This window comes from Poeciliopsis prolifica, unplaced genomic scaffold (assembly GCF_027474105.1).
Source record: "Poeciliopsis prolifica strain line A6 unplaced genomic scaffold, Auburn_PproV2 SCAFFOLD002, whole genome shotgun sequence".
In the NCBI taxonomy this organism is placed as follows: Eukaryota; Metazoa; Chordata; class Actinopteri; order Cyprinodontiformes; family Poeciliidae; genus Poeciliopsis; species Poeciliopsis prolifica.
In genome coordinates this window covers 13,493,428-13,519,622 of record NW_026562377.1, presented here as the reverse complement: position 1 = coordinate 13,519,622, position 26,195 = coordinate 13,493,428, and the positions used below count along the sequence as shown (strand labels likewise).

The 26,195-nt window shown below is 37.4% G+C and overlaps 1 protein-coding gene across 1 annotated transcript in view; it reads right to left on the bottom strand.

Annotated features, from left to right (window-relative positions):
* Positions 1-689: 689 nt before the first annotated feature.
* usp13 (ubiquitin specific peptidase 13) overlaps positions 690-26,195 on the bottom strand; it is a 30,171-nt gene continuing 4,665 nt past the window's right edge. Inside the window, exons 4-21 of the mRNA XM_055054538.1 lie at positions 24,506-24,627; positions 23,043-23,185; positions 22,281-22,465; positions 20,893-20,990; positions 20,518-20,708; positions 19,953-20,024; positions 18,888-18,993; positions 17,791-17,916; positions 16,131-16,284; positions 15,647-15,821; positions 15,467-15,555; positions 14,992-15,114; positions 10,553-10,576; positions 10,049-10,192; positions 6,324-6,493; positions 4,239-4,428; positions 3,862-3,946; positions 690-3,746 (exon numbers count right to left, since the gene is read on the bottom strand). Coding sequence (XP_054910513.1) covers positions 3,650-3,746; positions 3,862-3,946; positions 4,239-4,428; positions 6,324-6,493; positions 10,049-10,192; positions 10,553-10,576; positions 14,992-15,114; positions 15,467-15,555; positions 15,647-15,821; positions 16,131-16,284; positions 17,791-17,916; positions 18,888-18,993; positions 19,953-20,024; positions 20,518-20,708; positions 20,893-20,990; positions 22,281-22,465; positions 23,043-23,185; positions 24,506-24,627 — 2,294 coding nt within the window. The 3' untranslated portion in view covers positions 690-3,649. The remainder of the gene's footprint in view (positions 3,747-3,861; positions 3,947-4,238; positions 4,429-6,323; positions 6,494-10,048; positions 10,193-10,552; positions 10,577-14,991; positions 15,115-15,466; positions 15,556-15,646; positions 15,822-16,130; positions 16,285-17,790; positions 17,917-18,887; positions 18,994-19,952; positions 20,025-20,517; positions 20,709-20,892; positions 20,991-22,280; positions 22,466-23,042; positions 23,186-24,505; positions 24,628-26,195) is intronic.

Sequence of the window (26,195 nt, the reverse complement as noted above, 5' to 3'; positions counted from 1 at the left end):
TCACTCAATAATATTTGGTAACGCTTTGTTGAAGGAGTGTGTATAAGACTGACATGACACTGTCATAAACATGACAAGAGTCAAGAAGATGAAGGAGTTCTCATCAATGTTTACAACTGTTGTCATGAAGTCTCATTTGGTAAACAGTTAAAATGCAAATTTGACTATTTTAATTCATTTTTAATGCAAGTTTCAATGCAACTTTGCATTACAAGTGTCATTATTTACCAAATAATCCAGAGTTCACATTTTAATGAACCTTTAATCCAACTTTTTGTGCTACTTTGTATTAAAATGTCATTTACTGAATGACTCTTCATAACAACAGTCGTAAACATTCATGAAGACTCCTTCATGTTTCAAATAAAGTGTTACCTAGTCTCTTAGGTAGAAGCAGTTTATTCAAAATGTTGCAGCTGGAGTTCTGAGCAACACTTGAAAAATTTTATAAAATTATCCAGTCCTTAAATTGTTGCACTGGTTCTCCATCAGTCAATTGGCTGAAGTTATTATTATTATTTTCCTAAATTGTAGTTTTATTTTTTTTATGTGGTTATGTTATCTTTGCATATCTTTATGTGATGATTCATGTTTTTAATGTGTATCTTTATTCTTATTTTTAATTTGAATTTCCCTCTGTTTGAAATGAGCTTACAAGTAAAACCTTGGTTTAAAATAAAAAGAACTTGTTTCAACAAATGTGGAGTTTATTAAATTACCCAAACATCATTAAGTAAACAGTGCCACTGGATATACTGTACGGTATTTACGTACACTAAAGCCTCATTTGGATTAACAGCTACATTACAAAAGTAAAATAATCCCGCGAATAAAAACTAAGGTGGTGGTACAGATTTTTTTGCAAAAAGGCAGCAGGGAGAAAAACAATTAACATGTTTGACATTTATGGAAGTGGAAAAAAAAATAGAATAAAATCTGCAAAAGTACTATTGTACAATCCAAATAACTACATGTTGACCTTTAGTGCACATGCTGAATATGAAACTTTTTCTTGTAACAAATTGAATAAGACAAGAACGGCGAGAGAAAAAGAGAAAAAGCTGAAACGAGACAAGAATAAAAAATAATAATAAAAATATCTATCCAGGAAACAGAAGGGGCAGCGAAAAGACAAACTTCAGAACATAGGTGGACACATTTATAACTGACCACAGCTGAGCGAGACGACAACCTCATCAGTCATCTGCTGGCAAAGAGCAGCAGAAATGCAGGACTTGCATAGAGACTTTGAGTAATATTTCCTGCTGCATAGATGAGAAACACAGCAGCAATTTCATTGAGAGGTGGAGATTTGATATGAGTTAAGATTTGTCCAGGGAGGTTTAGGCACAATGTTGTTAAAGAGGAGCACAGTGAAAACTGAGTATTTGTTTAGACAGCTGTTAATGTGTGAAGACAGAATAGAAACAGCCTTCAGGTGATTATGAATGAAAGAAGCGTTTTTGTTTCTATTCCGTCATATTCCAACTACCAGCTAAAAATAGCGTTTTTGTTGCTGTTCTCATTCAAACTACTGTTTCTTTCTTTTTTACAATACACTAATTAACATTGGTTAGTCGGCATCCATTTTTTTATGGGAACCATTATGTCAACAATTAAATGTAAAGATGGACTTGAGTTTTGGAGGACAAAAAAAAACTTTTACAACCCCCAGATGTCAAAGTGAAGTTCTGCAAAGCAAACAAAGACATGTGACCAGTCAGGAAATACATTCATCACCAGTACGTTAAATAAAGAAGAATAAAATTAGACCTTCCAAACCCTAAATACTGAATTATATTTTTATATCCAGGATCAATTTGAAAGTAAACTTTGAATTCTCAAGACCTCCAGCTTCAGGAGCCACTGAGTTGCAGCCAAGCCTGTCAGTGCACAAAACAAATGGCCATTGCTTTGAAATATTGCATTGTCTTTTTCTTGGATGCATAAAACAAAACCAGTTTATATTCCAGACAAAACTAAAGGACAGCGTGGGCCAGTAGGAGATTCTACTGGTTTGAGAAGGTTGTGTTAAAACATCACGGCTTCAGTGCGTCAATGTGTTTAAAAAGAACAAAACATGAAAATTAGTCCCACTGCTGTAATTAAAATAAATTATACTTATTTATCATTAAATTATTTATTTACTGTTGTTTTGATTCACAGCAAATTGAATAAAAAATGCCCCTTAAATTTAGTTTTTAAGTGCTTATTGCACTACATTTATCTTCTAAGCTGTTCTGCTCTTTATACTCTCTAAAGTATAACAAGATGATATTAGCTGGAAACTAACCTTTTGAAGTCATCCTATTTAGATTCAAATGAGTTGAACTATTTTTGCTGGTTCATGGGTTTTGAAGAGGAGGTTCTGTCTACAATGAGCACCATAAAGATTTACATTCAGCGATGCAAAAGCATGTGCATCGTGTGCACAGCAGAGGAGACACAGATCAGTGTGCAACCTTCATCCCGGATTTAGTTGCCATGCATATTTCTCCAGACGTGCTGCTCTGGAGTCTGGACAACAGTTCAATAAGTAACAACAAGAGTCCTGCAAATTGGCAACAACTCAATGAAAACATTCATTTCACCTTTTTGGGTCACAGTCTGAATCTGTCGGAGTGATAAAGAAACCAAACTCCGGCAGGTGCAGCTGGGTTCAAGTTTGCAGAGGAAGCAAATATTTTGCAATTTGGGCAGAAACTGTTGAAAAAGTTCAGAACCGAGAACTTTTATATGAGATATAGCTGCAGCGCTGACCTAATATTTATTTAAACAGGCTTACATATGCTCCAATTGGGCATTCATGATATTACCTAAATACTGTCACGGTTTAAGAAATGATTTAACTTTACTTGTTGGTGAATAGACATGTTATTATCCTCCTTTTGCATCCAGTGCAGAACTTTTTTTTAAGTGTTTTTGGGGGGTTTGGAAACAGAAACAGAAACATCTTGTTCCTGAGGCAGTTTTCAGCTGTAATCCAGCAAATAATTCTGTATATTTACAGTCTAGATAACATTTTAAACTTCCTTGTGCTTTCCTGAATCTGGAAGCTTAAAAGGCGTTTGGGGTGTTCCCCTCAGCATCCAGAGTTGCCCCAGAGTGAATGAATGGGAATGAATGTTTGTTGTATTTCCTAGCAACATGCAAAGCCACCGACAGCACAGACATCACGTATGTTTTGTTGCAGAATCTCAGCATTTGTGGGGTGGAAGTGTAGCACTGCCGTCTAAGCACACATTTATAAAATGTAGCAGTGTGAATGCACAGCTCAGCAGCTGAAGGCAGACGGGAGGAACAACCTGATTTGATATGTTGCATCGTTTTGTTTCCAGACCACTCCAGAAGTACAAATTGCACGCATACCTGTGCACTTACTTTTTTTTCCCCTTCTTCATCTCTCCCAACATAAACAATAAAATATACATTCAAAGCACAACAAATGCACAGAAAATAAGCACATTGCTTTCCTTTTTGGATCAGTATTTCTAATTACTCCTGTGTGAGATGAGGATAAGGCAAGAAGCTGGTCTGTGAGGTTTCTTCCATCGTTTCTGCTGTGGCTGTTGTTGCAGGTGTCTGCCTGTCTTTCTGGGTAAAAGACTGAAGCTATTTAAAGACTGCAGGGAGGAGGGAGGCAGCGATTTTAACTGCTCGAGAGGCGACGGTAAAAGTAGATGTAGCCCAAGTCCTTTGGAGGCCTTTCTGACAAACACACCTTGTGGTCATTGTAGATCACCCACCTGAATGAAGAGGAGTGAATATTATTCATTATACATACTGTTCAGAGCCATGAATACCACAAGATTAAATAGAATAAATAGAAAAAGTGACCAGATGTTACTGGATGCTACTGACCTTCCCTCTTTTTTGATGTGACAAACATAATGTCCAGACATTGTGGAGGCTCCCATGTGGCTGATGATGGCAAACACCTCATATCCTTAAGTGAAGAAAAGCCACAAACATAACAAACAAACTAACACAGAAATGTTGCAACATTTTAATTTGAAAAAAAAAGCCATTTCAAGGGTCATTAATGTCAGATTTCCTTGTGTATGTAAAGCACGTCAGGAAAACAGTCACATTACTCCTTCTATGCCAGAAAACGTTTGCAGAATTTCAGATTTTTAAGTCCTGAAGATTTCTTAAAAGATGCTTAAAAAGTCCAAAATCTGATGACCTTTTCTTCACAGAAAGATCAAGAATAGACACAGTAAGTGTGAAGCGCTTACGTCCTGGTCCATCTTTGACTCTTGGGCCTGATGTTTCTCTGTCTGGGGACAGCGTGGAGTCGCTGTGCGAGTTCAAGTTGGAAAAGGCGTTGTCGTTGGGCTCCGTGTCCGCCATGTCAGAGAACCCGTCGCTCTCCTCTTCCTCTGGGTGGGTGAAGATCCAGTCGAGTGCTCGCTCAAGATTATTATTCTAGAAAATCATAAAACGAAGCCAAGTTAAGAAAAAAAATACGTTGATATCAAGCCGTCTTTTTGTTAGCCAGTTTCACAGTTGCTGCAAACGAAACTGGTCATTCGATGCAGATTTTTAAAACACTTTCTGTACAGAAACTGAGCTACCTATAATACAAAGACTAACAGTAGTTAGCATTAGTATTCATGGAGGGGTTTGAACCAGCAACCCTCTGGTCACAGGACTAACTCCTCCCTCCTGAACCGCCATCACCCACATACTGCTCTAATAAAGAGCTGCAATCTTAGAGCATGCTACAGAAACCAGGATTAGAGATGTTTACTCTTCTAGTTTTGCCAATTTGTTGAATGCCCCATGATGAACATGATAAATGAGCAATCTTTCACTAGAGAAGTGGGAGGCTTTCATCTGTGATAAACTTCCCCCTGTTTGTTTTGGATCCAAAGCAGAGGTGTGACAGGTGGGGAATGAGAATCTGGGGAACGCATGTGGAGACGGCTTGGCTGATGGCATCTGCTTTTATCCCACAGAGAGGTCTATGGGGTCAGATAAACGTGCCCCACGCTCGATATGGTCCGGCAACAAACCAGCAGTGAGACCCCTTGCTGTTTCACACCTCCCTCCATCTTTCCTTCCCTCGGGAGGAATATGCATTCTTTGTTTTCTCTCCACTTCAACAACAACAACAGCAGCAGCAGCGTGTCTGCCAGTGAGCTCTGTGGCTTTACTAATGATAAACAAGAAAGCCCGGCATCTATTTTTGCTTCCTACCAGCCGTCTGCAGGGCTATTTTTGCTGAGAGGGGCAGTTTGAAATATGAAACATGAAATGTGAGAATCAGAGGCCATTTGGAGGCTGGAGGAACTTGGAAATGGAGGTGGCATTCTCTTTGACCTATAAAAGAAGTAAAAACATTTCATTTATTCCACACCATTTGTGACTATGAACTGTTTTACCAGCTGTCTGATGTTTTTGTTTGTTTCTCAACCAGAAAGTTTGTGCAACATGGAAGTGAGAGGAGGGGGCATTTGTGTGATGCATGGACTATTTGTAAACACCATGTAGAGCAGACATCTTTAATCACTCTGACATGTAGGACCGACTAAATCCGCATCTTGGAAAGTGAACAAGTAGGGCAGCCAGAGCCTTTTATGACTTACAGAGTTCACTTTTCATCGTCTCGCACAGTCTTTGCCCTCTTTTCAAATGCCACTTCACTTCCTGCCCTCCTCCTGCTTTTTTGCTCTTTAACCTAAGCTCCAGTTTCTTTGAAGTTCAGGAAAATGTTTCCTTGTGCTGCCAGATAGTTGTTACAGATGTGCTTTTAGCCCATCGTTTCTCTGAGACACTCAGCACACGGTGTAGGCGGTCCCTTTTCCATCCTCTCTCTTACTCAAGTTTGACTATTTCCACTTCCTTTCAAACTATCAACAGTCTGCATGAGAGGCAGACGAAGGGCCGTCCACCTAAGATTTCTCCTCTTTAAGCAGGTCAGACGTGACGGCTGTGTCTGCCCACGCTGAGACAGCTCAGCTCTGCTTGTTTCCAGCTAAAAGAACTCACTTTTCACTGCAAAGTTGATGGTCATAGCACAAAAGACTTACATTTGTAATTGCAGAGGAAAGTGGTTCCACAAAGTACTGTCAACTGACTGTCTGTCACACAATATCCCAATAAAATACATTCAACTTTTAATTTGTAACATGAGGAAATAATGGATACAAAAACTTTTCTTATGCCCTGCATTTATATCTAACAAACTGTGGCTAAGAATATGCCATCAGTCTCTATGAGGTTTGTTTACAAGCAATTTTAGTGCAAAGAAAGAACATATTATTTAAGTCCAGTAGGAGCAAATGAAGGAAAAGAAACACAGTAAGCAGATGACTGACCGTGGCTTTGAGAGCGCGGATGCTGTGATTGCGAGGAAATCCCATCGAGGTGAGGATGGCGATGCTCTCCTCCGGAGGCAAGTTGTCCAGTGGCGTCGCCCCCATGGGGCTGTCACTGGTAGAGGGAAGAGGATCCATCATTGAGGGCAAAGTGAGAGGTTCAGCAAAGTCTGCAAAAACAGAGGAAGATCATTTAAAAAAAAATAAAGAGACTATTTATTATTACTCAGAACATAGAAATAACACTTCAAGTCCTTGATGAAAGCCACCCAGTTTAATGATTTATTAGAAGGAGGAATAAAATAAAGAAATAAAGAATTAAAAGGAAGGTGGATAAAAAGTATCAGTATTGTGAATCTGATGACAAATTAATCAGACAGTACATACAAAATGTCTGCATAAAACTGAGGTAACTGTGCTCTCATGCATCATAATGACACGAGAAACAAAAACATAAGGCATGTTATTGAAATTTCCAATGAGACTGCATCTGGGCTGCACAGTGGCACAGTTGCCAACAACTAGAAGCCAGGAATCAGAGAGACCCCACACACAGTCCAAAAACATGATTGGTAGGTTAATTGGTCTCTCTAAATTGACTTTAAGTCCGAGTGTGTGCGTGATTGTTTGCCCTCTGTGTTGCTCTGTGATTAACTGGCAACCTGTCCAGGTTGTATCCCGCCTGATGCTCAATGACTGGCAGAGATAGACACCAGTCTTGCAAAACAAGCAGGTGTAATAGCTGGATGGAGGGAGATTTCATGCTGCATAGTGTTAATGCGGTTCTCAGCAGCACCCACCATATTTTTCTTGCCACTGTGACCCTTTGGTTGTTGTGTTGCTTGGAAACCAATCTGCAAAATGCTCTCCTGGTTATTTTTTATATCAAATTATTTGTGAGGAAAACGGTAGAGATGTGGCCCACCTGGAATAAAGTGGTAACCATTTCAGATTTAACCCTAAAAAAATAATAATAATCATGGTTTCCAGCCAAATTATCCTTCAACCACAAAACAAGGGCACTTTAAATAGACACTCTTGCACTGGTATTAGACAGAGCCTCTATTATAGTAATTGCCATAAATGAAAATGCAGAACATTATCTTCCAGGATCATTTTCCATCTCAACCTTGTAGTCCTGCGTCCGCGCTGGTAATAATCAAGTTGTTTTTATTCCCATGAAAATGGGCGTCTTCAAGATGTTATCATTAGAGCTGGGTCAGGAAACCATATTCTAACGGCCCATTGTAAACATGCTTCAATATTTTCTAAAAACTAATTTAGGAATAAATCAAATATAACAGACTGACCTTGTTAGCTAGCAGCATCAGCTAGAAAGTGTGCATTAGCTCTTTTTGTTAACAAGCTCACCTCTGCAGACAGACTATGTTACTGAAATATCTCAACCTGGTTTTTAAATGACTCATAAACAGGAACACAAAGTGCCCACTTCACGTCTTACGAAGTATTCGACATACAAGTAATCATTGCATTATTACCCAAAATAAATAAAATAAATTCTTCTGTGCTTATAGTACCAGAAGAATATCCTTTTATATCTAAACAACAAATATTTACAAAGAAAAATTTTATTCATTTATAAGATGATGCTGTGCTAAATTAGTTACGTTCACCACACAGAGAAAGACTCCATTTCTCCACCTGCACTTCACTTTTTGACTGTTTCTCAAATGTTTTCATGAACAAATTAAATTGCATTCAAAAATAGTGTCTTTAACGTCAGCAGCCCCCTGCTGATAATAAGACCAATGCACTTGAAGCATTGCATTTTCTTTTCCAGAAGACACTCGGTCTAAATTTACAAAAAGTAAGAAAGCTTAAGTGTCTGCTATGTTTCCTGCCAAACTAGGACATTTACTCTGTAAACTGAAAAAATCTAGAAGATGTAGCTTTTCTGTGACTCACTGAACAATCATTTAGTTTAGTTTAGAGGATTTGGTCATCCTCTCCAAAATGTTGATCAAGAACTTGGATACTGGTCGCCTACTGATGCTCTTGCATTGTCTTGTTGAAACATCCATTTTGGCAGCATTTTTTCTTCAGGTATAAGGCAACATGTATCACAATGTTTTCAAACTGATCCACGATACCTGCTATGTGCAAAAAAATAAGCTTCAACATCACAATCCTCATGACATGGAGCCTGATCCACAGTGATTCCCACTGCACTGTGGTTTGAATGTAGTGAAGGTCTTTGTTGCCCGTAGATCCAAAAATAACATTCTTTTACCCCTGAGGTGTGTTGTTTTCCAGAAATAGGACCTTTTGCAGTGGCTCTGAGGTTTCACACCAATTAATTATAACAGCACCAACAGGACTGATCGTTGGATGTTTCAGCTGTCCCATCATCTATTTCAATTATAATTTATCTTCGCTTCATGTTTTTTCTGCCTTTGGTTTCCATTCTAAAACATTTGCAATCATTTTAGCTAGGCCTACAATTTTCTATATTTCTATATGTTTGATGTAAAAAAATAAAAATAAAAAATGATTTTTGTGGCACAGATCCCATTTTTTGCACGGAACATCTTTGTAGCATTTTACGTTTATTAAGAAATCTACAAAAAGTTTGTGGAAATAATAGTTAAGTATCTTTAACTATGTTTTCAGGCTCTAAAAACTTGTGAAAAGATGTATAACTTTCTTCTGGCAAAACATTTAGAAGAATCTGAAGCAATAATAGTGAGAAAAAGGCTAATCAAAAAGAAGAAAGCAGAGCAAGAATAAAACTTTATGAAGCACACTTGAACAGCTGATCCTGCTGATATTACGGCGTCTGAATGCAGCCATTTTGCAGATGCATTAGTCCCATTTAAAGACTAACTGGTGGGAGGCTGCTCTAATTTCCATCCACTGTACAAAGGCTCTTTACATCCAGCAAGGGAAATAAAAAGTGACACGCGTTGACGCCTTGGGGGAACAGCTTCACTGCTGAGCAGCTCAGATACCCTGGGTCGATTTCCACTAGTTTTTTGTTGAGGATTGGTAATATACAGACATGAACAGATAAACACTTGCAGTCCAGGAGAGGAGATTGTCTGAAACAGTGTCGGCTTTCTATATATACAGAGTAGAAAAACATTAGATGTGACGTGTCTATCAGTTCAAATTACCTCTGTGCTCAGAAGGTCCCTAATAAATAAAGTTCTGCCTTTTCTCTGCTCCTCTCTGCACCCTCTGAAAGCCTGTAGACCCTGTTTAAAATTACAGCACAATAACTTTAAGCAAAGTTTTAGATGCAGTTGTTAGTGTCTTAAGTTCCTCAGGCTTCAGTTTTCCTTCAACACTAACTCAAAACCTTGAGAAACCTTTCGCAGGTTTTTGATGTCATGATTTAATTTTGATGGTGTGCAATTAGTTTTTCCACATATTTGCTGGCAACAAACTGCATAAACCCTTAATTTCTTGGGTTGCTTTCAAAATTGGATGTTCATAGACCCCATGATTTTTAGGATTAAAGCAAATGTTATGCTATTAGTCAACTCTGTTCCAGCACCTTTTGTGCATTTTATTAACAGAAGAGTAAAATCTACAAAAAGATGGATAAGGTGGAGCCTTAATTTAAAACATAAGAGCATTTATAAAAATCTATGCACCAGCCTTGAAAATTTGAGGCATTTCCTCAAGGAGCTTGTTCAGTTTCTGTCAAACACTCCCCCCCTCAGCACCATGCTGCCATTCTCTGTGAGACATTGCTGCCTTACCAGGCTCCTCCATGTGGGCTATGATCCAGTTGAAGGCCATCTCTGGGCCCATGTTTCCTGTGTAGTACACCGCCTTCCTGCAGGCCTCCAGTGGAAAACCCATCTCTGCCAGCTGCATAACGGCACCTTCATCTATCTCCGGAGCTGTGGTCAAAATAAACCAACATCAACAGCATACACTCACTGATTCAGCAGTAACAGTAACCCTCTCTCTCTGGGACTCATTAGACAAAAGGACCAGAGGAGAATTGGGTCCGGCGAGGCATCTTTGCCCAGGTAATATTTATCAGTGAGAGAAATGAGCCTGGCTAAAATAAGCAGAGCTACATTAAAAAAGAAAAAAAGTTAAGTTTGCCTGAAAGCACAGAGAGCACCTGCAGTACCTGCTCAGCTAGTGGAGGCATTCATCACAGCTGTCTAAAGGAAAATACACTTTTTAAAGCAAAGCATGCATCTAACACATTTGTTCAAGGAGTGTGAGTCAAAAGAGAAATAAATACTCACAGTCAGTTGAGCTCATGGAGTTATCTGGAGAAAAGGAGGAGAATGATTGCTTAGAGGTAGCAGCACACAGTGAGATCAATAATCACAAGTTGTGCTTTTTATTTCTGCTCAGACCATGCCGCAGGAAGAGTGAAGCTTTAAAGGATTTACAGATGTTCCCTAAACGCCTCACATCCATAACGTTTTATGAGACCATCACAAACACTTCTCCTCGCAGCTTTAAACACTGCAAACACACAAACTTCATTAAACGAACATGAGGAGCAGCCCAATTTTAATTAGAGGTAATGAGAAGCAAATATGCTCGAATTCTGATGCCATGTTTCGAAGCAGTCCCTGCATTATTTTGTGTGATTTATGCTCATTCACTCCAGAGAAAATATTTACTTTGACAGTCATTTGTACAGTAAAGTACATGCACTCAATAGTTTTTTGGCCTCTGAAGAACAGGTTCTTCAACTAGTCTCCTGCATAGATTCTCTGAGGTTTAGCTCTGGTCAGCTTGGAGGGCAGCTGACTCTGGTGATGGTCATCAGAGCAGGCACTGGGACCTTTAGCACTTTTTGGCACTTTTTGGCAGGTGCTAAATCCTCCTGGAAACTTAATTCCTGTTCTCCTCAAATGAAAAAGCCTTATGGAGATGCAGAAGTGCTCTAAAGTGCCCTGGTTGATTGCTCTGCTGACGTTGAAAGAAAAAAACCTACATCAGATGGCTCCCTGAATCATGGCAGGCTGTAGAAACCTCTCTCTGGACGTGAAACAGCTTGTACTATGTGTCTCTCCACTCTTCCTCCAGACTCTCAGACCTTTTCCAGTGAAATATAAAATGTACTTTCATGTGCCTTTTTCCTCTTAACTCAGACAGAACTTCAGCTGCAGTCCACATTATTTTAATCTTCTCCCAAACTTTTCAAAGGATTTTGCTTCAGAATCTTCTCAAGGTTGTAGTTAACCTTTATGCTTTTGAAGCTCTTTCCACTTTTTCATTCACTCAACTTTCCATGTGACTTATAAGGTGTTGCTGACTTAAGCTGTCAGTCTTCTCAATAATCACATGACCATAATGCTAAATTTCTACAGGAACTTTCTTTTTTTAACCAATATTTGTGTTCAAAATTGTAGCTTTTAGAGAAACAGAATTTTGGGTTTTCATTAGATGAAATTCATAATGATTAAATTATCACAATAGAACACCTAAAAATTATACATTTATGTAATGACATATGCAAGTTTCATTTTTTGAAACTGAATTACTGAAATAAAATAACTTTTCATCATCGTCATATATTTTCTTATTATAACTCATAAAAAGAAATTGAGATTCCAAAGACACACAAAAAAACATTGTTCTGTTCCTATCTTCATCTATAAATAAATTGTTTTGTACATGTTCTTCCTGTGTAATATACACAGGTAGAACACACTTTCCTTTGAAAAAGGAAATGTTGTGCTCCTATCCTCTGCTACATTTTAATTTAGTTACAAATGAAATATTAGTTAAAACAGTTTTGCATATTTATTCTTGTGGCTTATTTTCATGTTTGAATACAAAAAAAAATAACAAGAAAAGGTGAACTATCTGAGTGTGTGCTATCCAAGATGCTTTTATTAGTCTGATGTATTAAAACAAACATTGAAGCAAAACAACTAATTTCTGTTTTTCTCCCCCTAACTGGTCTAAAATATTTTAGCACACAATTGATTAACAGACTGATGAGCAATATTGTGGCTCAGTCAGGCTACAAGGAAACACGTTTGTGGGCTGCGGTCTAATCAGTGTGAAGCATTGATGCATTTGGAGACAAAAGGGTGACCAATCATTCATCACTGCCAACTCCAGCCAGATAAGATAACAAACCAGTGGTTCATTGGCAGCAAATAAAAATTCAAGATATTAATATGAAATAAGCAAATATAGGAGCATATTCAGAAACAGCAAGTTGTTGACTCTGACCTCTTTTCATTTCACAGTTTTAATCAGATTAAATACAAGAAGAATGTCATTGTAACCTTGCATAAATGCATTTGAGCAGAAAACTCAGAGAAAATAACACTGAAATAAACTTAATCAAATGAGAAAAATGATTTATAAGTGTGGTCGCCATTTTTGTGGTCCTGTAGTCAAATTGTGAGATTGGTTTCTGAACATGCGTCCATTGAATTGTAAATTTGGTCAATGTGAGGCAAATAAAGGGCGTATAAATATTGGCAAAAATTACGGGTAAAAGTATTTATGTGTTTTTAAATCCAGCTCAGTGAGAAATTATGGTTTGTGAAAATGTACGTTTTCTTTTTGAACACTTTGATTGGTCACAATCAGTGCAATGCATAATAAGTGAGGCAAAATGTGCACTTAGACATGGAAAGGGTTTTATACACATTCTGTTTGTACAGAGCTGTGAATAAAGAACAAATTTCTTCTTTTTGTTTTTTTGTCACAAAAATATTTCAGATCAAACGAGTTTTTAAATCGGACAAATACAATTTAAATAAAAATATAAAGTCTGGCTCAAACCACTTCATTTATTAAGAGGAAATAATTGTCTAACTTTTTTTGAAGAAACCAACTAGTAAATAAACCGCTAAAGTTTCAAATATTCATGTCTGTGTTTCTCCAATTAGGTGTTCCAAAAAAATGTCCAAAACTAGAATCTAAAAGAAGGATACTTTTTCTTTTCTTAGACATTTTACAACATTAGAAACCTTGATTAAGAAGCACAGAACATTTTTGGCACAGTTTTGTGCCCATACATAATGACCAATAAAGGTATGTTTCATATATTCTGAATCCAACTCAGTGTGTTCAGGACAAGTTGTTCAATTCTGAAATATTTAGTCCTGCTCAAAGAAATTCCAATTTGTCTTTTTGTCCTCCAAGTTTCCTTTACCGAGATGTAGCAGCCTAAAGTCTTTTTTTAAATATCCTGGTTTTGTACTTTCAATGAGCTACTGCAAGTGTTGCCATCAGCTCTCCCTCTATCTGCCGTAATTCTTCTAAAATATTAGGAACACACCAACAATTTCAAGTAGATTAACTTTTCAAAAGGATGTGGATTGAACAAAGATTTTTAAAAAATCAAATTAAGTCTCACAAAGTAAAAATCTGGTTAAACAAAGTTTCTAGAAAAGAGAAGCCAGCATTTCCTCCAAAACATAGCAACATATTTCAGTGTCTGTTCTCCAAAAGCTCAGTGATGTGCATTAAAAAAATCTCACATGAAATAAACACGACTTTCAGCACAACAACCTTAATTGACCGAGCATTTCCCTCCCCTGAGATTCTCACTGAATGTGTACTTAGGAGAGAACTGGGGTAGCTTTGAGCAGATCATACTAAAGACAATTTCACAGATGACTGGGTTAAAAAAATACTCCACATGAAGAATCTATCTGCTTTTAACAACTCTCATTGAAGTTTCTTCTCAAAACAACTGGAAGTTGTGACTTTGTTGGACAAAAAAAAAAAGTCACAACTTGTGTGTGACTCAACAAAGGCACAAAAATTGGTTTGGCGAAACAGAAGCGCAGGCGCTCAGGGAAAACGCTGCCCTTTAACAACACTAACGGGACTGTGAAATTGAAAATGCAGGGCCAAAAATGCCCCAAGTTGTAAAGAGTGCCATTTAGCATTTTCTTCAACGAGTTCATGCATCACCACCGACGCTGCTGTGGGCCACTGCTTGTAAATCATGGGAGACCCCTGTCCGTGAAGTGAGGCTGAGAAAAAGCACTACTATTCCACAACTCTGCTCCACAAAAAACTGGTACATCATAGGAGATGTATAAACCTGAACACAAAGAGTTATATATTTTTTAGCGTTCACTTTAAAACTTTTAAGCAGACTGTTAAATCACCAATCGTATGTTTACATTCTGTCAAATGTAAATATAACAGAATGATAGAAATAATGGATATTTCTGTCTATTTGCAGTAGATAGAAATATCTCAACATCAGTAACAATAACAATATTGAATAAAACACCTTGCAAATGTTTTAACTCATATATTGCAAAAGCATATTCTGCTTGCTGTACAGAAGTTTCCAAAATGTCAAACAGTGGTCTGGATGAATAAATAAGGGTATATTTTTCTAATATGCATACTTTTTTAGTAATAATCTCGGTAATACAATGGGGCTCTGTCAGCTTTCTTTTTCTCTGAAGATAGTAAAAACAGGTCAATCTAAAATAAATATTACTTAGAATCGAAACTGACTGCAATCATTTTTCTGTTTTTCAACATTTTATCTACGACAACTGAAGCATTTTACGAAAAAAAAAAAAAAAGTAGCTGAATTATATTTGTATAAGAAGGCTTTAACTGAGCCAGAACCAAAAACTAGAGTTTGTATTTAATGTAAGTGCACAAAACAAAAAAGAAGATTTTTCTTAGCTCAAAACAGAGTAAAACCTTTTAGCCATATTGGTCAATGTCATACCTCTGGTGTCTTCCGGTAAAACAATGGGAGGCATGAGATCCGGCAGCTCCTCTTCGCCCGCCTGCAGCCCTGTGGCTCGGAGCCGGCTCAGGTCCAAGAAGTCTGGAACATCGATGGCCAGGTCTGTAAAACCCAACATGCACACTGGTGTCAGTTGAGGAGATTCATTAACAACTATGCTTGGCAAGCCGCTAAACACCATAAATAATTTCACACAATAACAATAACAAACATGTCTGTGTTTATAATCAAATTTATGCTTTCAACAGTGTTGATAAATATGGATGATGAAAAAAAATGTTATCTTCAAACTGCAGGTGAATTATTTATGAATTTGTATTAGTTTGTCAGACATGTAAATGCTTTGCAAAATGCAGGTTGGTGCTTCCCTCTGCTGGTTATGTTTAGTATTGCAGCACTTAAGGAATGTCAGTTTCAGCTCCAATTAATCATTTCAAGGCTGTAGCTTAATTACCAAGCTTCTTTGGCACCCAGTCAATACCAAAGGTGAATTTCTTGATCTGCACAACAAGATACTCTGGGAACGAGGCGAAGCGGGACGTTCTAGGAACGAATGTTTAAAAAAGATTTGGATTAAAAACCAGCATTAAATGACAAATAATAAAGTGATTTTATAGGATGAATGTCTGATTACTTCACTCCAGCTGACTTGGCCTGCAACGCTGAACTCCAGAAATCGGGGACGTTTTCAGGCTCCATAAAGGCCTGAAGGCAGGCTGTGAAAGGGATCCGTGCTCGCACCGGTTCAGGAGGAGCCCGCGTGTTCTCCTCAGCTTCTTTCCGCTTGACCTCATATGCAAGCAACTCCTCTGGAAAAATCAGAGTTCAAAGTGAGAGGAATTGTTAGCAAACCAAAGATCTCTCAATCCTGCATGTGCATTAAAGGTGCATGTATGTAAGACTTTGAGTAGACCCTTCTGCTGTGAGATTCTTAAAACTTATATACACCTTATATACACCTTTGGTTTATAACATCAATTTTCAAGTAGTGTGAAAAATGAATTGCATAGGCAGTTTAAACCAGGACCAATCAATCCCTTGTTGCTTATGTATTTCTGAAAGCCCAAATGAAGTTTGATGGAAGGGCTCATTAATGCAAAAACAGCCACTGTCTGTACCTCTATTCGTCGCTGCTTCTATGGGAGCCGGTAGCTGGATGCAGTAGTCGACCCGCTGAGTGTAACGAACCCGCCGACTCTGACAGCACTGAACTCTCTCCTCCACCAAGAAACGAAATGAGTCGCTTGGATTCTCTGAACCAGCACTGTTTCTCTGAAAAAAAACAAATTCAGAGAAAAACATAAACCCATTGAGACAAAGTTTTACTAATATGTAAAAGCTAATAAGCTGAACTTTTTTCATTTGTGATAGAAGATTACAAAACCAGCAGATTAGAGAATATATAAACAAGGAGCCACTGCATTTAGAGACGGAAGGAGTGAGGACTGAAAATACATCTTTTCAACCGAATAGATCTAAATTATGTTCACAGTATGAAGTTAAATTTTAGCAAGAAACTTTGCTATGACAACACCTAACGTCACCCTTCTGCTCCTTTTGGCTTAACTCAATTTCCATGTATTGCTCCATCGCAGACGTAGCAATGACTATAATTATTATGCACTACAAGTCTGGCCACAATTGAGAGGGAACGACTGCTTGTTCAACACATCTGAGTCAAATGAATAGTTCATCACCAGGCCTCAAAAGACTAATGACATGCTGAAGAGGTCATTTATATTTCTGCTGTGCTGGACATACAGGTATTTTAAATGTGCGTGTAAATAATGTAGTTTACTGTACTTAGATCACAGAGCAATGCCACTTAATCTCAAATTTATCTTTAAATTTTGACAGACTCGCATCTTTTTAGAAGCTCCACCATATTAATTATTTTCCTGGAGCTGCTCAGGTCTCCAGTGCCAACATAGTATGGAATCACTGGGGCCTTTATTTGAGCGAGGTATGAAAGGGAAACCAGTCTGCATGGCTATGGACTGTTGGAAATGCAAACCTTCTATTCTAAGAAGCTACAGAAATAGATAAGCTATAATTTCACCCAGGCCCAGCTTGTAGAGTGACTGATGGTTGTGGCTTTCGTCTGGTTATCTGCCTGCATAAACCAGGGAGTCGTTTACAGGCAGCTTTAAAAAATATCAGCAAGTGGATTAAAAGGAGAGTTTAGAAATTGTTTAAGAAGTTCTGTTTATACTGAGACAACATGAGAATCTTTAGCAAAGGGAGAAATAAGTTGATGTATTTAATTAATTCAACAGGACAGAAGTGTCAGGTTCTTCTTGGGGGCTTGATTATGTCTGATAACCAGGAAATGTAAGAAAGCATTTTCTCATCACAACATGTAACTGATAGCAGTGAACATAAGTAAACCTTGCATCAGAAAAATCTATTTAAAGATTTTTGTACTGCATGTATGAGCTGACTATGGAGGTTCTGAACTTCAAAACCAGCAAGAACCAATCAGAAAGGTTTGAAACATTGGATCAAAGTTTAGTTGAACAACTTTTCAAAAAAGAAGAATGTTTTTGTTCAATTTGTGAAAAGAACAAACTGAAACAAAAAGAGTATTTGGCTGACTATATTTCGAACTGTTCATAGCAACATCATTTTGCATGAAAACCTCTTTGTGTCACTCTAGTGGCGGTTTCTGGAAATGCTTTGTTCAGTTTGTCCTCTACAGCGACAGACAGAAAGTTAGCTCCTGTACGACTGCAAACACAATGTATATTCTGCAGATGCTGAAGGGATTGATTCACTTACTTCCACCAAGTTGATAAGGTGCAGGAAGAACTCATGGGCATCTTGTTGTCTGTTGGAGGAAAACTCTGGGTGTCCCCTGCTGACCAGTGCCTTGAGCATTCGGGGAGAGATTCCCCTCTGTTGGTGCTGCAATGACAAAAATCAAAACATTGAAAGAGTCATGCACACCAACTGTTCGTGAGAAGTTACCTTTCTCAAAGAAAAAAGTGTGACACTAAGACTAGCTAAAAAAAAAAAAAAACTAATTTGGTTCTGAAATGAGGCATAAAATCTGGACAAGGTGCCGGAGACTTCACTGTGGTAACTAAAATTACTCACCACTAAGAAAATGTGACAGGATTCAAGTATTCAATGACATCCTTAAAAGTGAACTCTTAGCTCAACCTTATATTTGTTAATTTCTTGCATAATAAACCTTAAATACTCTTTTCACCACATTAAAAAGGGTAAAAGTTTGAATTATCTTTTGTGTTAACCTGATAGTGTCACTGGACAGATGGTCCACTTGTCTTCTACTGTGGTTGGAGAGTAGTACTCAGGTGGGTTACATTTACAGTATACATATTTTCTGAACATAATTAAACAAATACATTTCATTTGTGCTTATAACAACAGGACAAACCAGTTCTAGGGGCACTGAACCCTGACATTCATTCTCACAGCAAACAAGTCCATATCTCAGCATGCCAAAATTTCCCATCATCAATAAATTTAGAAAGCCAGGTTAATGATATATATGTGATTTCACTGGTTGAGAATCCCTCTGTGCAAACTGAGCACAGCATGTCAGCACAAGTTCACCGCCATTTCCTCTCAGCTGTCAAGACGTGTCCAAACTTGACTCCTCCATCACATTTAAGTTCAGGATCACAGCTTTGCCCTGTCAGTTACTGGGAGCAATCAGGCTAAAAACAAGCCATGAGGTCACAGAAAGTCCTGGTCTATGCAATACTTCAACTACTTTCTCACATCAAGAAACCGCTACATTCATTAGAAGGAAATTACTTTGTAATGCTTTATAATGCCATGACCACTGATTCCGTCACATCTCATTTTCAACATTGGCCATGGTCTCTCAGTTATGGAGCAGGACATACCCCGTTTGATACCTTGTGTTCTTCTTTCATCACCTGTTCAATGAGCTCAGATTTCATGGGTGGTTTGGAGTACTGGCCTGAGAGGAGTCCGTGTCCCAGTTTAGCCCTGATGGACGAAAACGGGCAGAAAACAGAGTCTCATTTCACATTCATTTGGCTTCATTTCCTGTCCATCACACTCTGAAGTTACAGCAATTCTCACTTGAAACAAAAATATGTTTGTGAAGGGACAAAAAACACCTTATGGCAATGGTTACACGCCATAGCTACTATCTGGGGTAAGAAATGAAGAAGAAAAATCTTTCCAGCCACACAACATTCAAACCTTTTATTTATGAAGATAAATATGCGTGCTGATATCTCAAACATATTACATGTTTTTGTTTTATATTACGCCTTGTTTGCTGCTCTGATTCCTGTTGAGGCAGGGGAAATATGAAACAGGGCAAATCATTAACCAAATTTAGATTTATCAGAGTCAACAATAAAACCAAGACTATATTTATAATCACTTTAAATCAAAAATACCCCTGTGCAGACAACACCAAACTTTAAAAAATGGGGATGAGGCAAACTTACCGTATTATTCTACTATAATTATCTGTGCAAACTATGCATCCTCTTTAATGGTTACCACCAGACAAATTATTCTTGTCATAAAAGCTAATAATAGAAAGAAATACATTAATGTGTTTAAAAAAATACTAGAGGATCCTTGTCATCTAGAGATGACATTAAAATAAGTAAACAACTTTATCAAATTGCCAAATACCATTTGCCTTATGGTATAAACATGTTTATTTGGCCACCTGTCTGATAGCTGCTGTCAGGCTCTTGAGGCCTCTTGCAACACATGTCCTTCAATAAAAAATGTTGATTTTTTTTTTCTAAATAGAGATAAAATAAATAGTTACTGCACTATACAAATTATGCAATTTATGCTTATGTAATTTAGGTTACTTGTTAATGAAATTTTGTTTTTAAATATCAATAACACTGACAGAGCAAGCTGGAAAACACCTTCTCTTCTGTCACTGCATTTCATAACTCTCAGGAGTCACTTACATCTGTGTGGCAAAATCCTGGGTGGGGTCAAGGGGTGAGTAGTCAAATATCCTCTGAAGGTTACCTACATACCTAAGACAGAAAACATATGGGGGTTGATATGTGGGTTGACACACAGACATTGCCTCCAGAGAAACATGTGAGGAACTTAAAAGACTTGCTGCAGGTCAATGAGTTATTGAATTATCATCTATGATTATAGACAGCCAAATTTGTTTTGGATCAGCCAAAGGAAGTGTCAAGTGTCAAACCATAATCAGATATAGAATCTGCAGAGGAAGCTAAAGATTAGGGTGATGTTACAGAGGCCTTTCAACTATAATGACCAGGAGTTAATCATCAACTACATGCAAAATCTGGTCATATAGGAAAGTCATTGATAACTGCCAGTTGTAAATAAAAACATATTTTAAAAAAAGATTGATACTCCAGTTACTCTATTATGTTATTATTTACAAATAGTGAAAACGGTGTGAGTATGTCAAAAGTTATGTCATCAAGGATTTCTGTAGTTAAAAAAACAAAAACACTGCGATATGAATGTGTCACAGCGTACAGTACTCACATCCTCTGGAAATCTGGGATGCTGAACAGGACCTGTAGCACTGTGCTGAGGTAGCAGCTGTTTCCCAGGTTTTTGATGCCAGTGTAACCAGAACCAAACACCGCCTTCAGCTTCATGCCCGACTCTTGGATCACTTCCCACTCACTGACTCGCGGTCGGGGGTTATTGTCTGTGTGGTGTCCATTTTCTGTCTGAAATAGGAGGAGATGGAGATGACATGGACGATTTTATGTGAAGAATTTTCTTTGTTTTGCAGAAATGTTGACAAAACGTCTAATATAGCTCTAATAAATTATATTTTGACACATTTTCTTTAAACACTGCAGCTTTTTTGAATTGGATTGAGTTCATAAAAAGTGAAATTAGTCCACTTACTCTCCTCTGCATCTGTAGCATGTCTATCCCAAAGTGTGACAAGTGCTCTGACATGTGTGGGTCCAAAACAGCCTCTTCCTCCTCAAACGAATAAACATCTGTAATAAAAATGGCGAGTAAATCACTGTGGCAAAGTTACTAATAAAAAAATAGATAAATGATTAATAATATGAAGCCATGGCCATACAGACACAGAATCTGCTTCTAATGAAATATACTCACCATCAAAAAACCTAGTTTATCACATTTTATTATTATGTGCTATTGTATCAAAAAACAGCACAATAATTGCCATTAGTCATATTTTTGATGATATTAATAGATATTGATGTTCACATGGCAATGTAGAAAAAAATAATAAAAAGTAACAATCCCAACCACACTGTTCTCCGGTTTGCAAACATTACTATTATTGTCATGGTAAAGATACGATAATTGCCCAATACTAAACATACTGGGACACTTTAGATAACAATAACCATAGTGGTTATTGTGCAACTAAAAATACACTGTAAACAATTTACATTTGTAACAGAATTGGAATGGGCAGCTACCACTCCTTAGTTTCAAACTGTGTGCCTAAAAGTCTACTTACGACAATAACTACACCTTCTTTTAAAAAAATATTACAAACCTATAACAGAGCAGAGCACTTGGATGTTTCAAATACTTAAATTCTGTTTTGTCGATGAGCTGCCGCATTATTTGGTTTTGATTTGCATTGTTTATTTATGCATGTGTGGAGGTCGCAGGGGCAGACTTATTACTGTCTTTATTTTATTCTTCTTTCATGGCTGGAACTTAAATAAAATTTGCTTTTTAAGAAAAAGAAAACCTGCTTCACAACAACAGTTCTGACAATGTGCCCCTTATAAATATAGGTTCAAGGTCCAGTGGAGGAATGGATGAACTGGGATACAAGCAAACTGCTGCAATACAAAGAGGATGTTTTCAGCCCAAACTGCAGTTGTTTTAGACTAATTAGAGTCTAATTATTATTTGTACATATGTCTAATTATTAGACATATTTCTAATGTAAAACTGAACTAAAAGGAAGCACTAAATAAATAAAACATGGGGACTTTAAATCAAGAGATTCTGGATTTAATTCATTTTAAGAGAAATTCTTGTAAAAACCTTCATAAAAGTTTGCATCCCTGTTATGTAAAACATTCTCAAACAATAAGATTTGCAGCTTTATAATATGACTGTGTTGTGATAAATCTAGCAGGCAAAAAAATACTACCCAGTAATTTGATTCTGACAACAAATAAATGCTGTACTGTGTATATTTTTCAAAGTAATGATAGTTTTGGGGTTTAAGACTCATTGTAAGAACACATATCATACACAGTTTGTGGTTGTGTTGTGTTTTGTTGTGACCAGACCTGCTCCGTCTGGAGTGATGGTGTCCAGTTTAACAGCCAGTGGGTAGTTGGTCTCTCTGTAGTGCTCCAGAGCGTGGCCGTTGCCCCCGCTCCCATCAAAGAACCACTTCCCACAAAGAACCGAACCGTCTGTCAGGTTCAGCCACAGGTTCTCTCTCATCTCGCATTTCTGACACTTCCAGCCACTGGCAGCAAAACCACAGAAACAAAAATCATCTAACAATCTCATCAACAAAACATAATTTTTAATGATTTCCATTCATGTTTTCTCCTTTCTTGTAAAGAAACAAAGAATATCACAGAGATATTAGGCCATAAGCTTTATTGAGGTGTATTTTTTATAAGCAACAAACACTAAGTTGACAAAAATTTGCTAAACCCTTTCAGAAACAAAGATTGACCAGAATATCCAAGAACAAATGAATCAGAATATTATCTTTTTATCTTTCACTTTTAAACTGAGTGGACACTTTAGCTCTGATTCATATACATACTGCAGTCTAATGTATTTTATGACTGAATAAGAAGAGCAGTCATCCTATGATTAATAAAGATTAGAAGTTTGACTCCAAAACCTTTATAATAATCATCTTTATGCAAATGATCTTTGTGCACCGATTAAAACAAAACGTCTTCTAAATAGTTAATAGTCTTTTTTCCCACAGAAGTTGTAAAAAGTGTTAATAACATCAATTTCTAATTGAGAATAGACATTAATTAGTATTTGCTGATTTGCACATGGTTGTACTATGTTAGGTCTACCTGGGTGGGATCCGGACTCCGTTATCCAGCTGTCTGAGGCTTCTGGCATGTCTTGACACCTGGATCTCCTCCTCCCATGACTCGGGTTCTTGCTTCTTGTAAGCTGAAGGTGCGTTAAGCACTGCATCACAGGCTATGGTCACCTGGCATCAGCACGGCAGAACACGGTTAGGTTGGAGGTAACGCACAAATGAATTCAGGCAGTACAAAGAAACTACATTTCCACATGAAACAGTGCACACAACAAGATACATTAGCCATGCAAGGTTCATGCTAGAAATTATATAAATGTGATACAGTGTGTTTGATAAGGTATAAAAACAGAAGGGGTGAAATTAAACTGAGACAAAATCACATGTCAGATTTGACATCTATTTCAGACTTGTATAGAAAATTAAGTCCTTTTGAAGGATTAAAATACAGGAATAATAAACCCACTTTTATGCAATTTACAGACAATTATAATTTACCACAAATAAACCCCGCTGGATACAAATATGGATTCTAAGTGTTTATGCTCATCCTCAATCACACACAAGTTGTTTCAAGTTTATTTCTCCTGCAGATGCAAATTCAGAAAAAAATCAGTAATAATGCCTCTTTTAAACTACAACATATAACTGAGAATGAATCTGTAACTTCTGTATCAGGTGTTCTGATAAAAATAGCAACAAACAGACAGGCATGCCAAAGTGAAGATTTAAAAAGAAAAAGTAGAGAAGTATCACAAAACAAGCAAAGAACCAAAAAAATTGAAAGCATCAACATGTACACCTAGTGGTTCCCCAGAATCATGTTCTACTGAAAACATAATGTTTCACTAGATGCCGTTTTGTCAAAATGATTTGTTTTACTGAATCTAAAAGGTAACAGATTGCAGCTTCTCTAAAGGGATCATATAGGTTTTTTTAATGAGGAACTTTCAGGTACTCTATACCTCACCTGCAGCAGTCATCTTAACCTCATTTGGAATAACCACATGAATGTAATCTGAAAGATCAACATTAAAGGTCCTCAAAAATAAGTTTGGCATCATTTTTATGTGTTTAATAAAAATTATCGGTTTTGCTATGATAGGCTTTTCCTTACAGTGACAACTCAGTCATCAAATGAATTAAACCATGTTTTGCAAGTTAATACAGATCTCTCAAAGATATCTGAATTTACATTGAGGCAAGCATCAGATTTCAAACAAATGTTTTTCAAGACAAATGCTTTTTTTATTATTATTATTATTTTTCAGTAGCTCGCAGGTCAAAATCTAATGAAAAGGGAACATCTCATCCAACCAAAAATATTCAAAAGCTGCAGGTAAGACAGACACGGTTGTTTCACAATTTATTTCAAAAACCTCAACTATTCCTTTTTTAATTCGTAGACCTGACTGTCCTGAAGCCGGGGAACCACCAAGCAGACGTTTCCCCTCCAACATGCACAGAGACACACAGAAACAACTCACTGACCAGAGCGGGCAGCTCCTCAATATTTGGTAAAGGGATCTCGAAGTGGTCTGGGAAAATGACGAGCTTTGCCTCATCCTCATACTCATAGTCCTCTCCGTTAAAATCTCGGTTTAGCTCTAAATCTTTAAGGGAGGAAGTAGGATTATTAGGTGTAAGAGTGATCACAAGTTTAAACCATTAAACAAAATGAAAATACTAAGAGAATGATACTTAAGCATCATTATTAAATTAGATCTATAAGTGGAACCCTGAGAAACTCAAGGTGCAGGGTCCAAATCTGGACCACCATAGCTTTTTAGGTGGATATCTACACCAAACAGGAATAAGTAAAAACAGTTGCATGATAAACATTATTTTATCAATCACATCAAAGTGGTTTTTACCACTGTTTTGCCAAATTATATCAGCATGAAAAGAGATTAACGTCTTCTTTTTATTTTAAGAAGCATTCATCAAATTCAAACATTTTGACAGCTTGTTAAAGGATTTTATCAACAAAATTATGCACAATTGTCCCTTAGAATAAAGACATATGGAATAAGTTCAACACGCCTCCTATACAATATGAAGAAAATTGTGATGCCATTTTCTTACTGAAACCGGGTTTTTTTTCTGGTTTGAATTTAAAGTTATATTAAATCAGAAGTGATGCATAGTTTCATATAAAAAAGTAACTGATTTCAAAGAAAACAAAAACAAATAAAATAATTGAACAATTTTAAGCAGCTCAGACTTATTTTGTAACTGACCATAAAACAAAATACATTTCTTTCCCAATAACCGACAAATTATTTTATAAATTTGTTTGATCAATCACATATTTCATCAATGAAAAACTTTCCTGTGACGTTACTACTATTATTAATAATATTATGGCAACTGGCTGGTTAAATGGAAACACATGATGTTTGCAGTCAGCTGTCTGATTAGATCACAGAACCGGTATGGATACGTCGAACCGGGTCAAAGATCTTAAAGGGACAGCGAAAAATGTCACAAAGAGTAAGACAGCAGATGTCGGTCAGACAGGATAAGAAACGCATGACAATTAGCCTGAGGTGGGAAATATAAGTAGAAATAGGAATATGAATGGAAAATGGAGTAAGAGGAGGGAATTCCTCAAACAGAGAGGCCGGTGGAAGCCAAACGCCTGGGCTTTGGCGAGATGCGTCATCGCTTCAGTTTGATGTGTGTCAGCCTCAGCAGGACACTGACAGGTGGCAGCAGCTGAGAGGCCGGCTCATGATTGGAGGAGGCACCGGGGTACACTTGCCACCCCTCCCCAACCCAGAGGAAGAGATGAAGAAAAAGGAGGAGGAGGAGGAGGAGTGGGTAGGCCAAGCTTTGATTTAGACCAGTTAGCAACCACATATACAAATAAATAGGCTATTATTAGAGGACAGGGGTTGGTGGAGAGAGCTCATCAGTGGAAATATCTAATGGTTATGGTTGTGGCCGGTTAGAACGGCAGCTGGCTGACAACAAACAAACTTTGATAAAGTTGTATTGGATGAACTTCCCAAGCTGACAGAGATGCCTCTAATTATCCTACAGACATAAAAATCACCGGTTCAATGAGAAAACTGTAATCAGACGACGCTGCACTACTTTTAATGATCTTCTGAAAGAAACACATCATCCAACCCAAGATGTTCCTAAAAGGCTAAAGCAACTCTGGGTTGGACTTGTT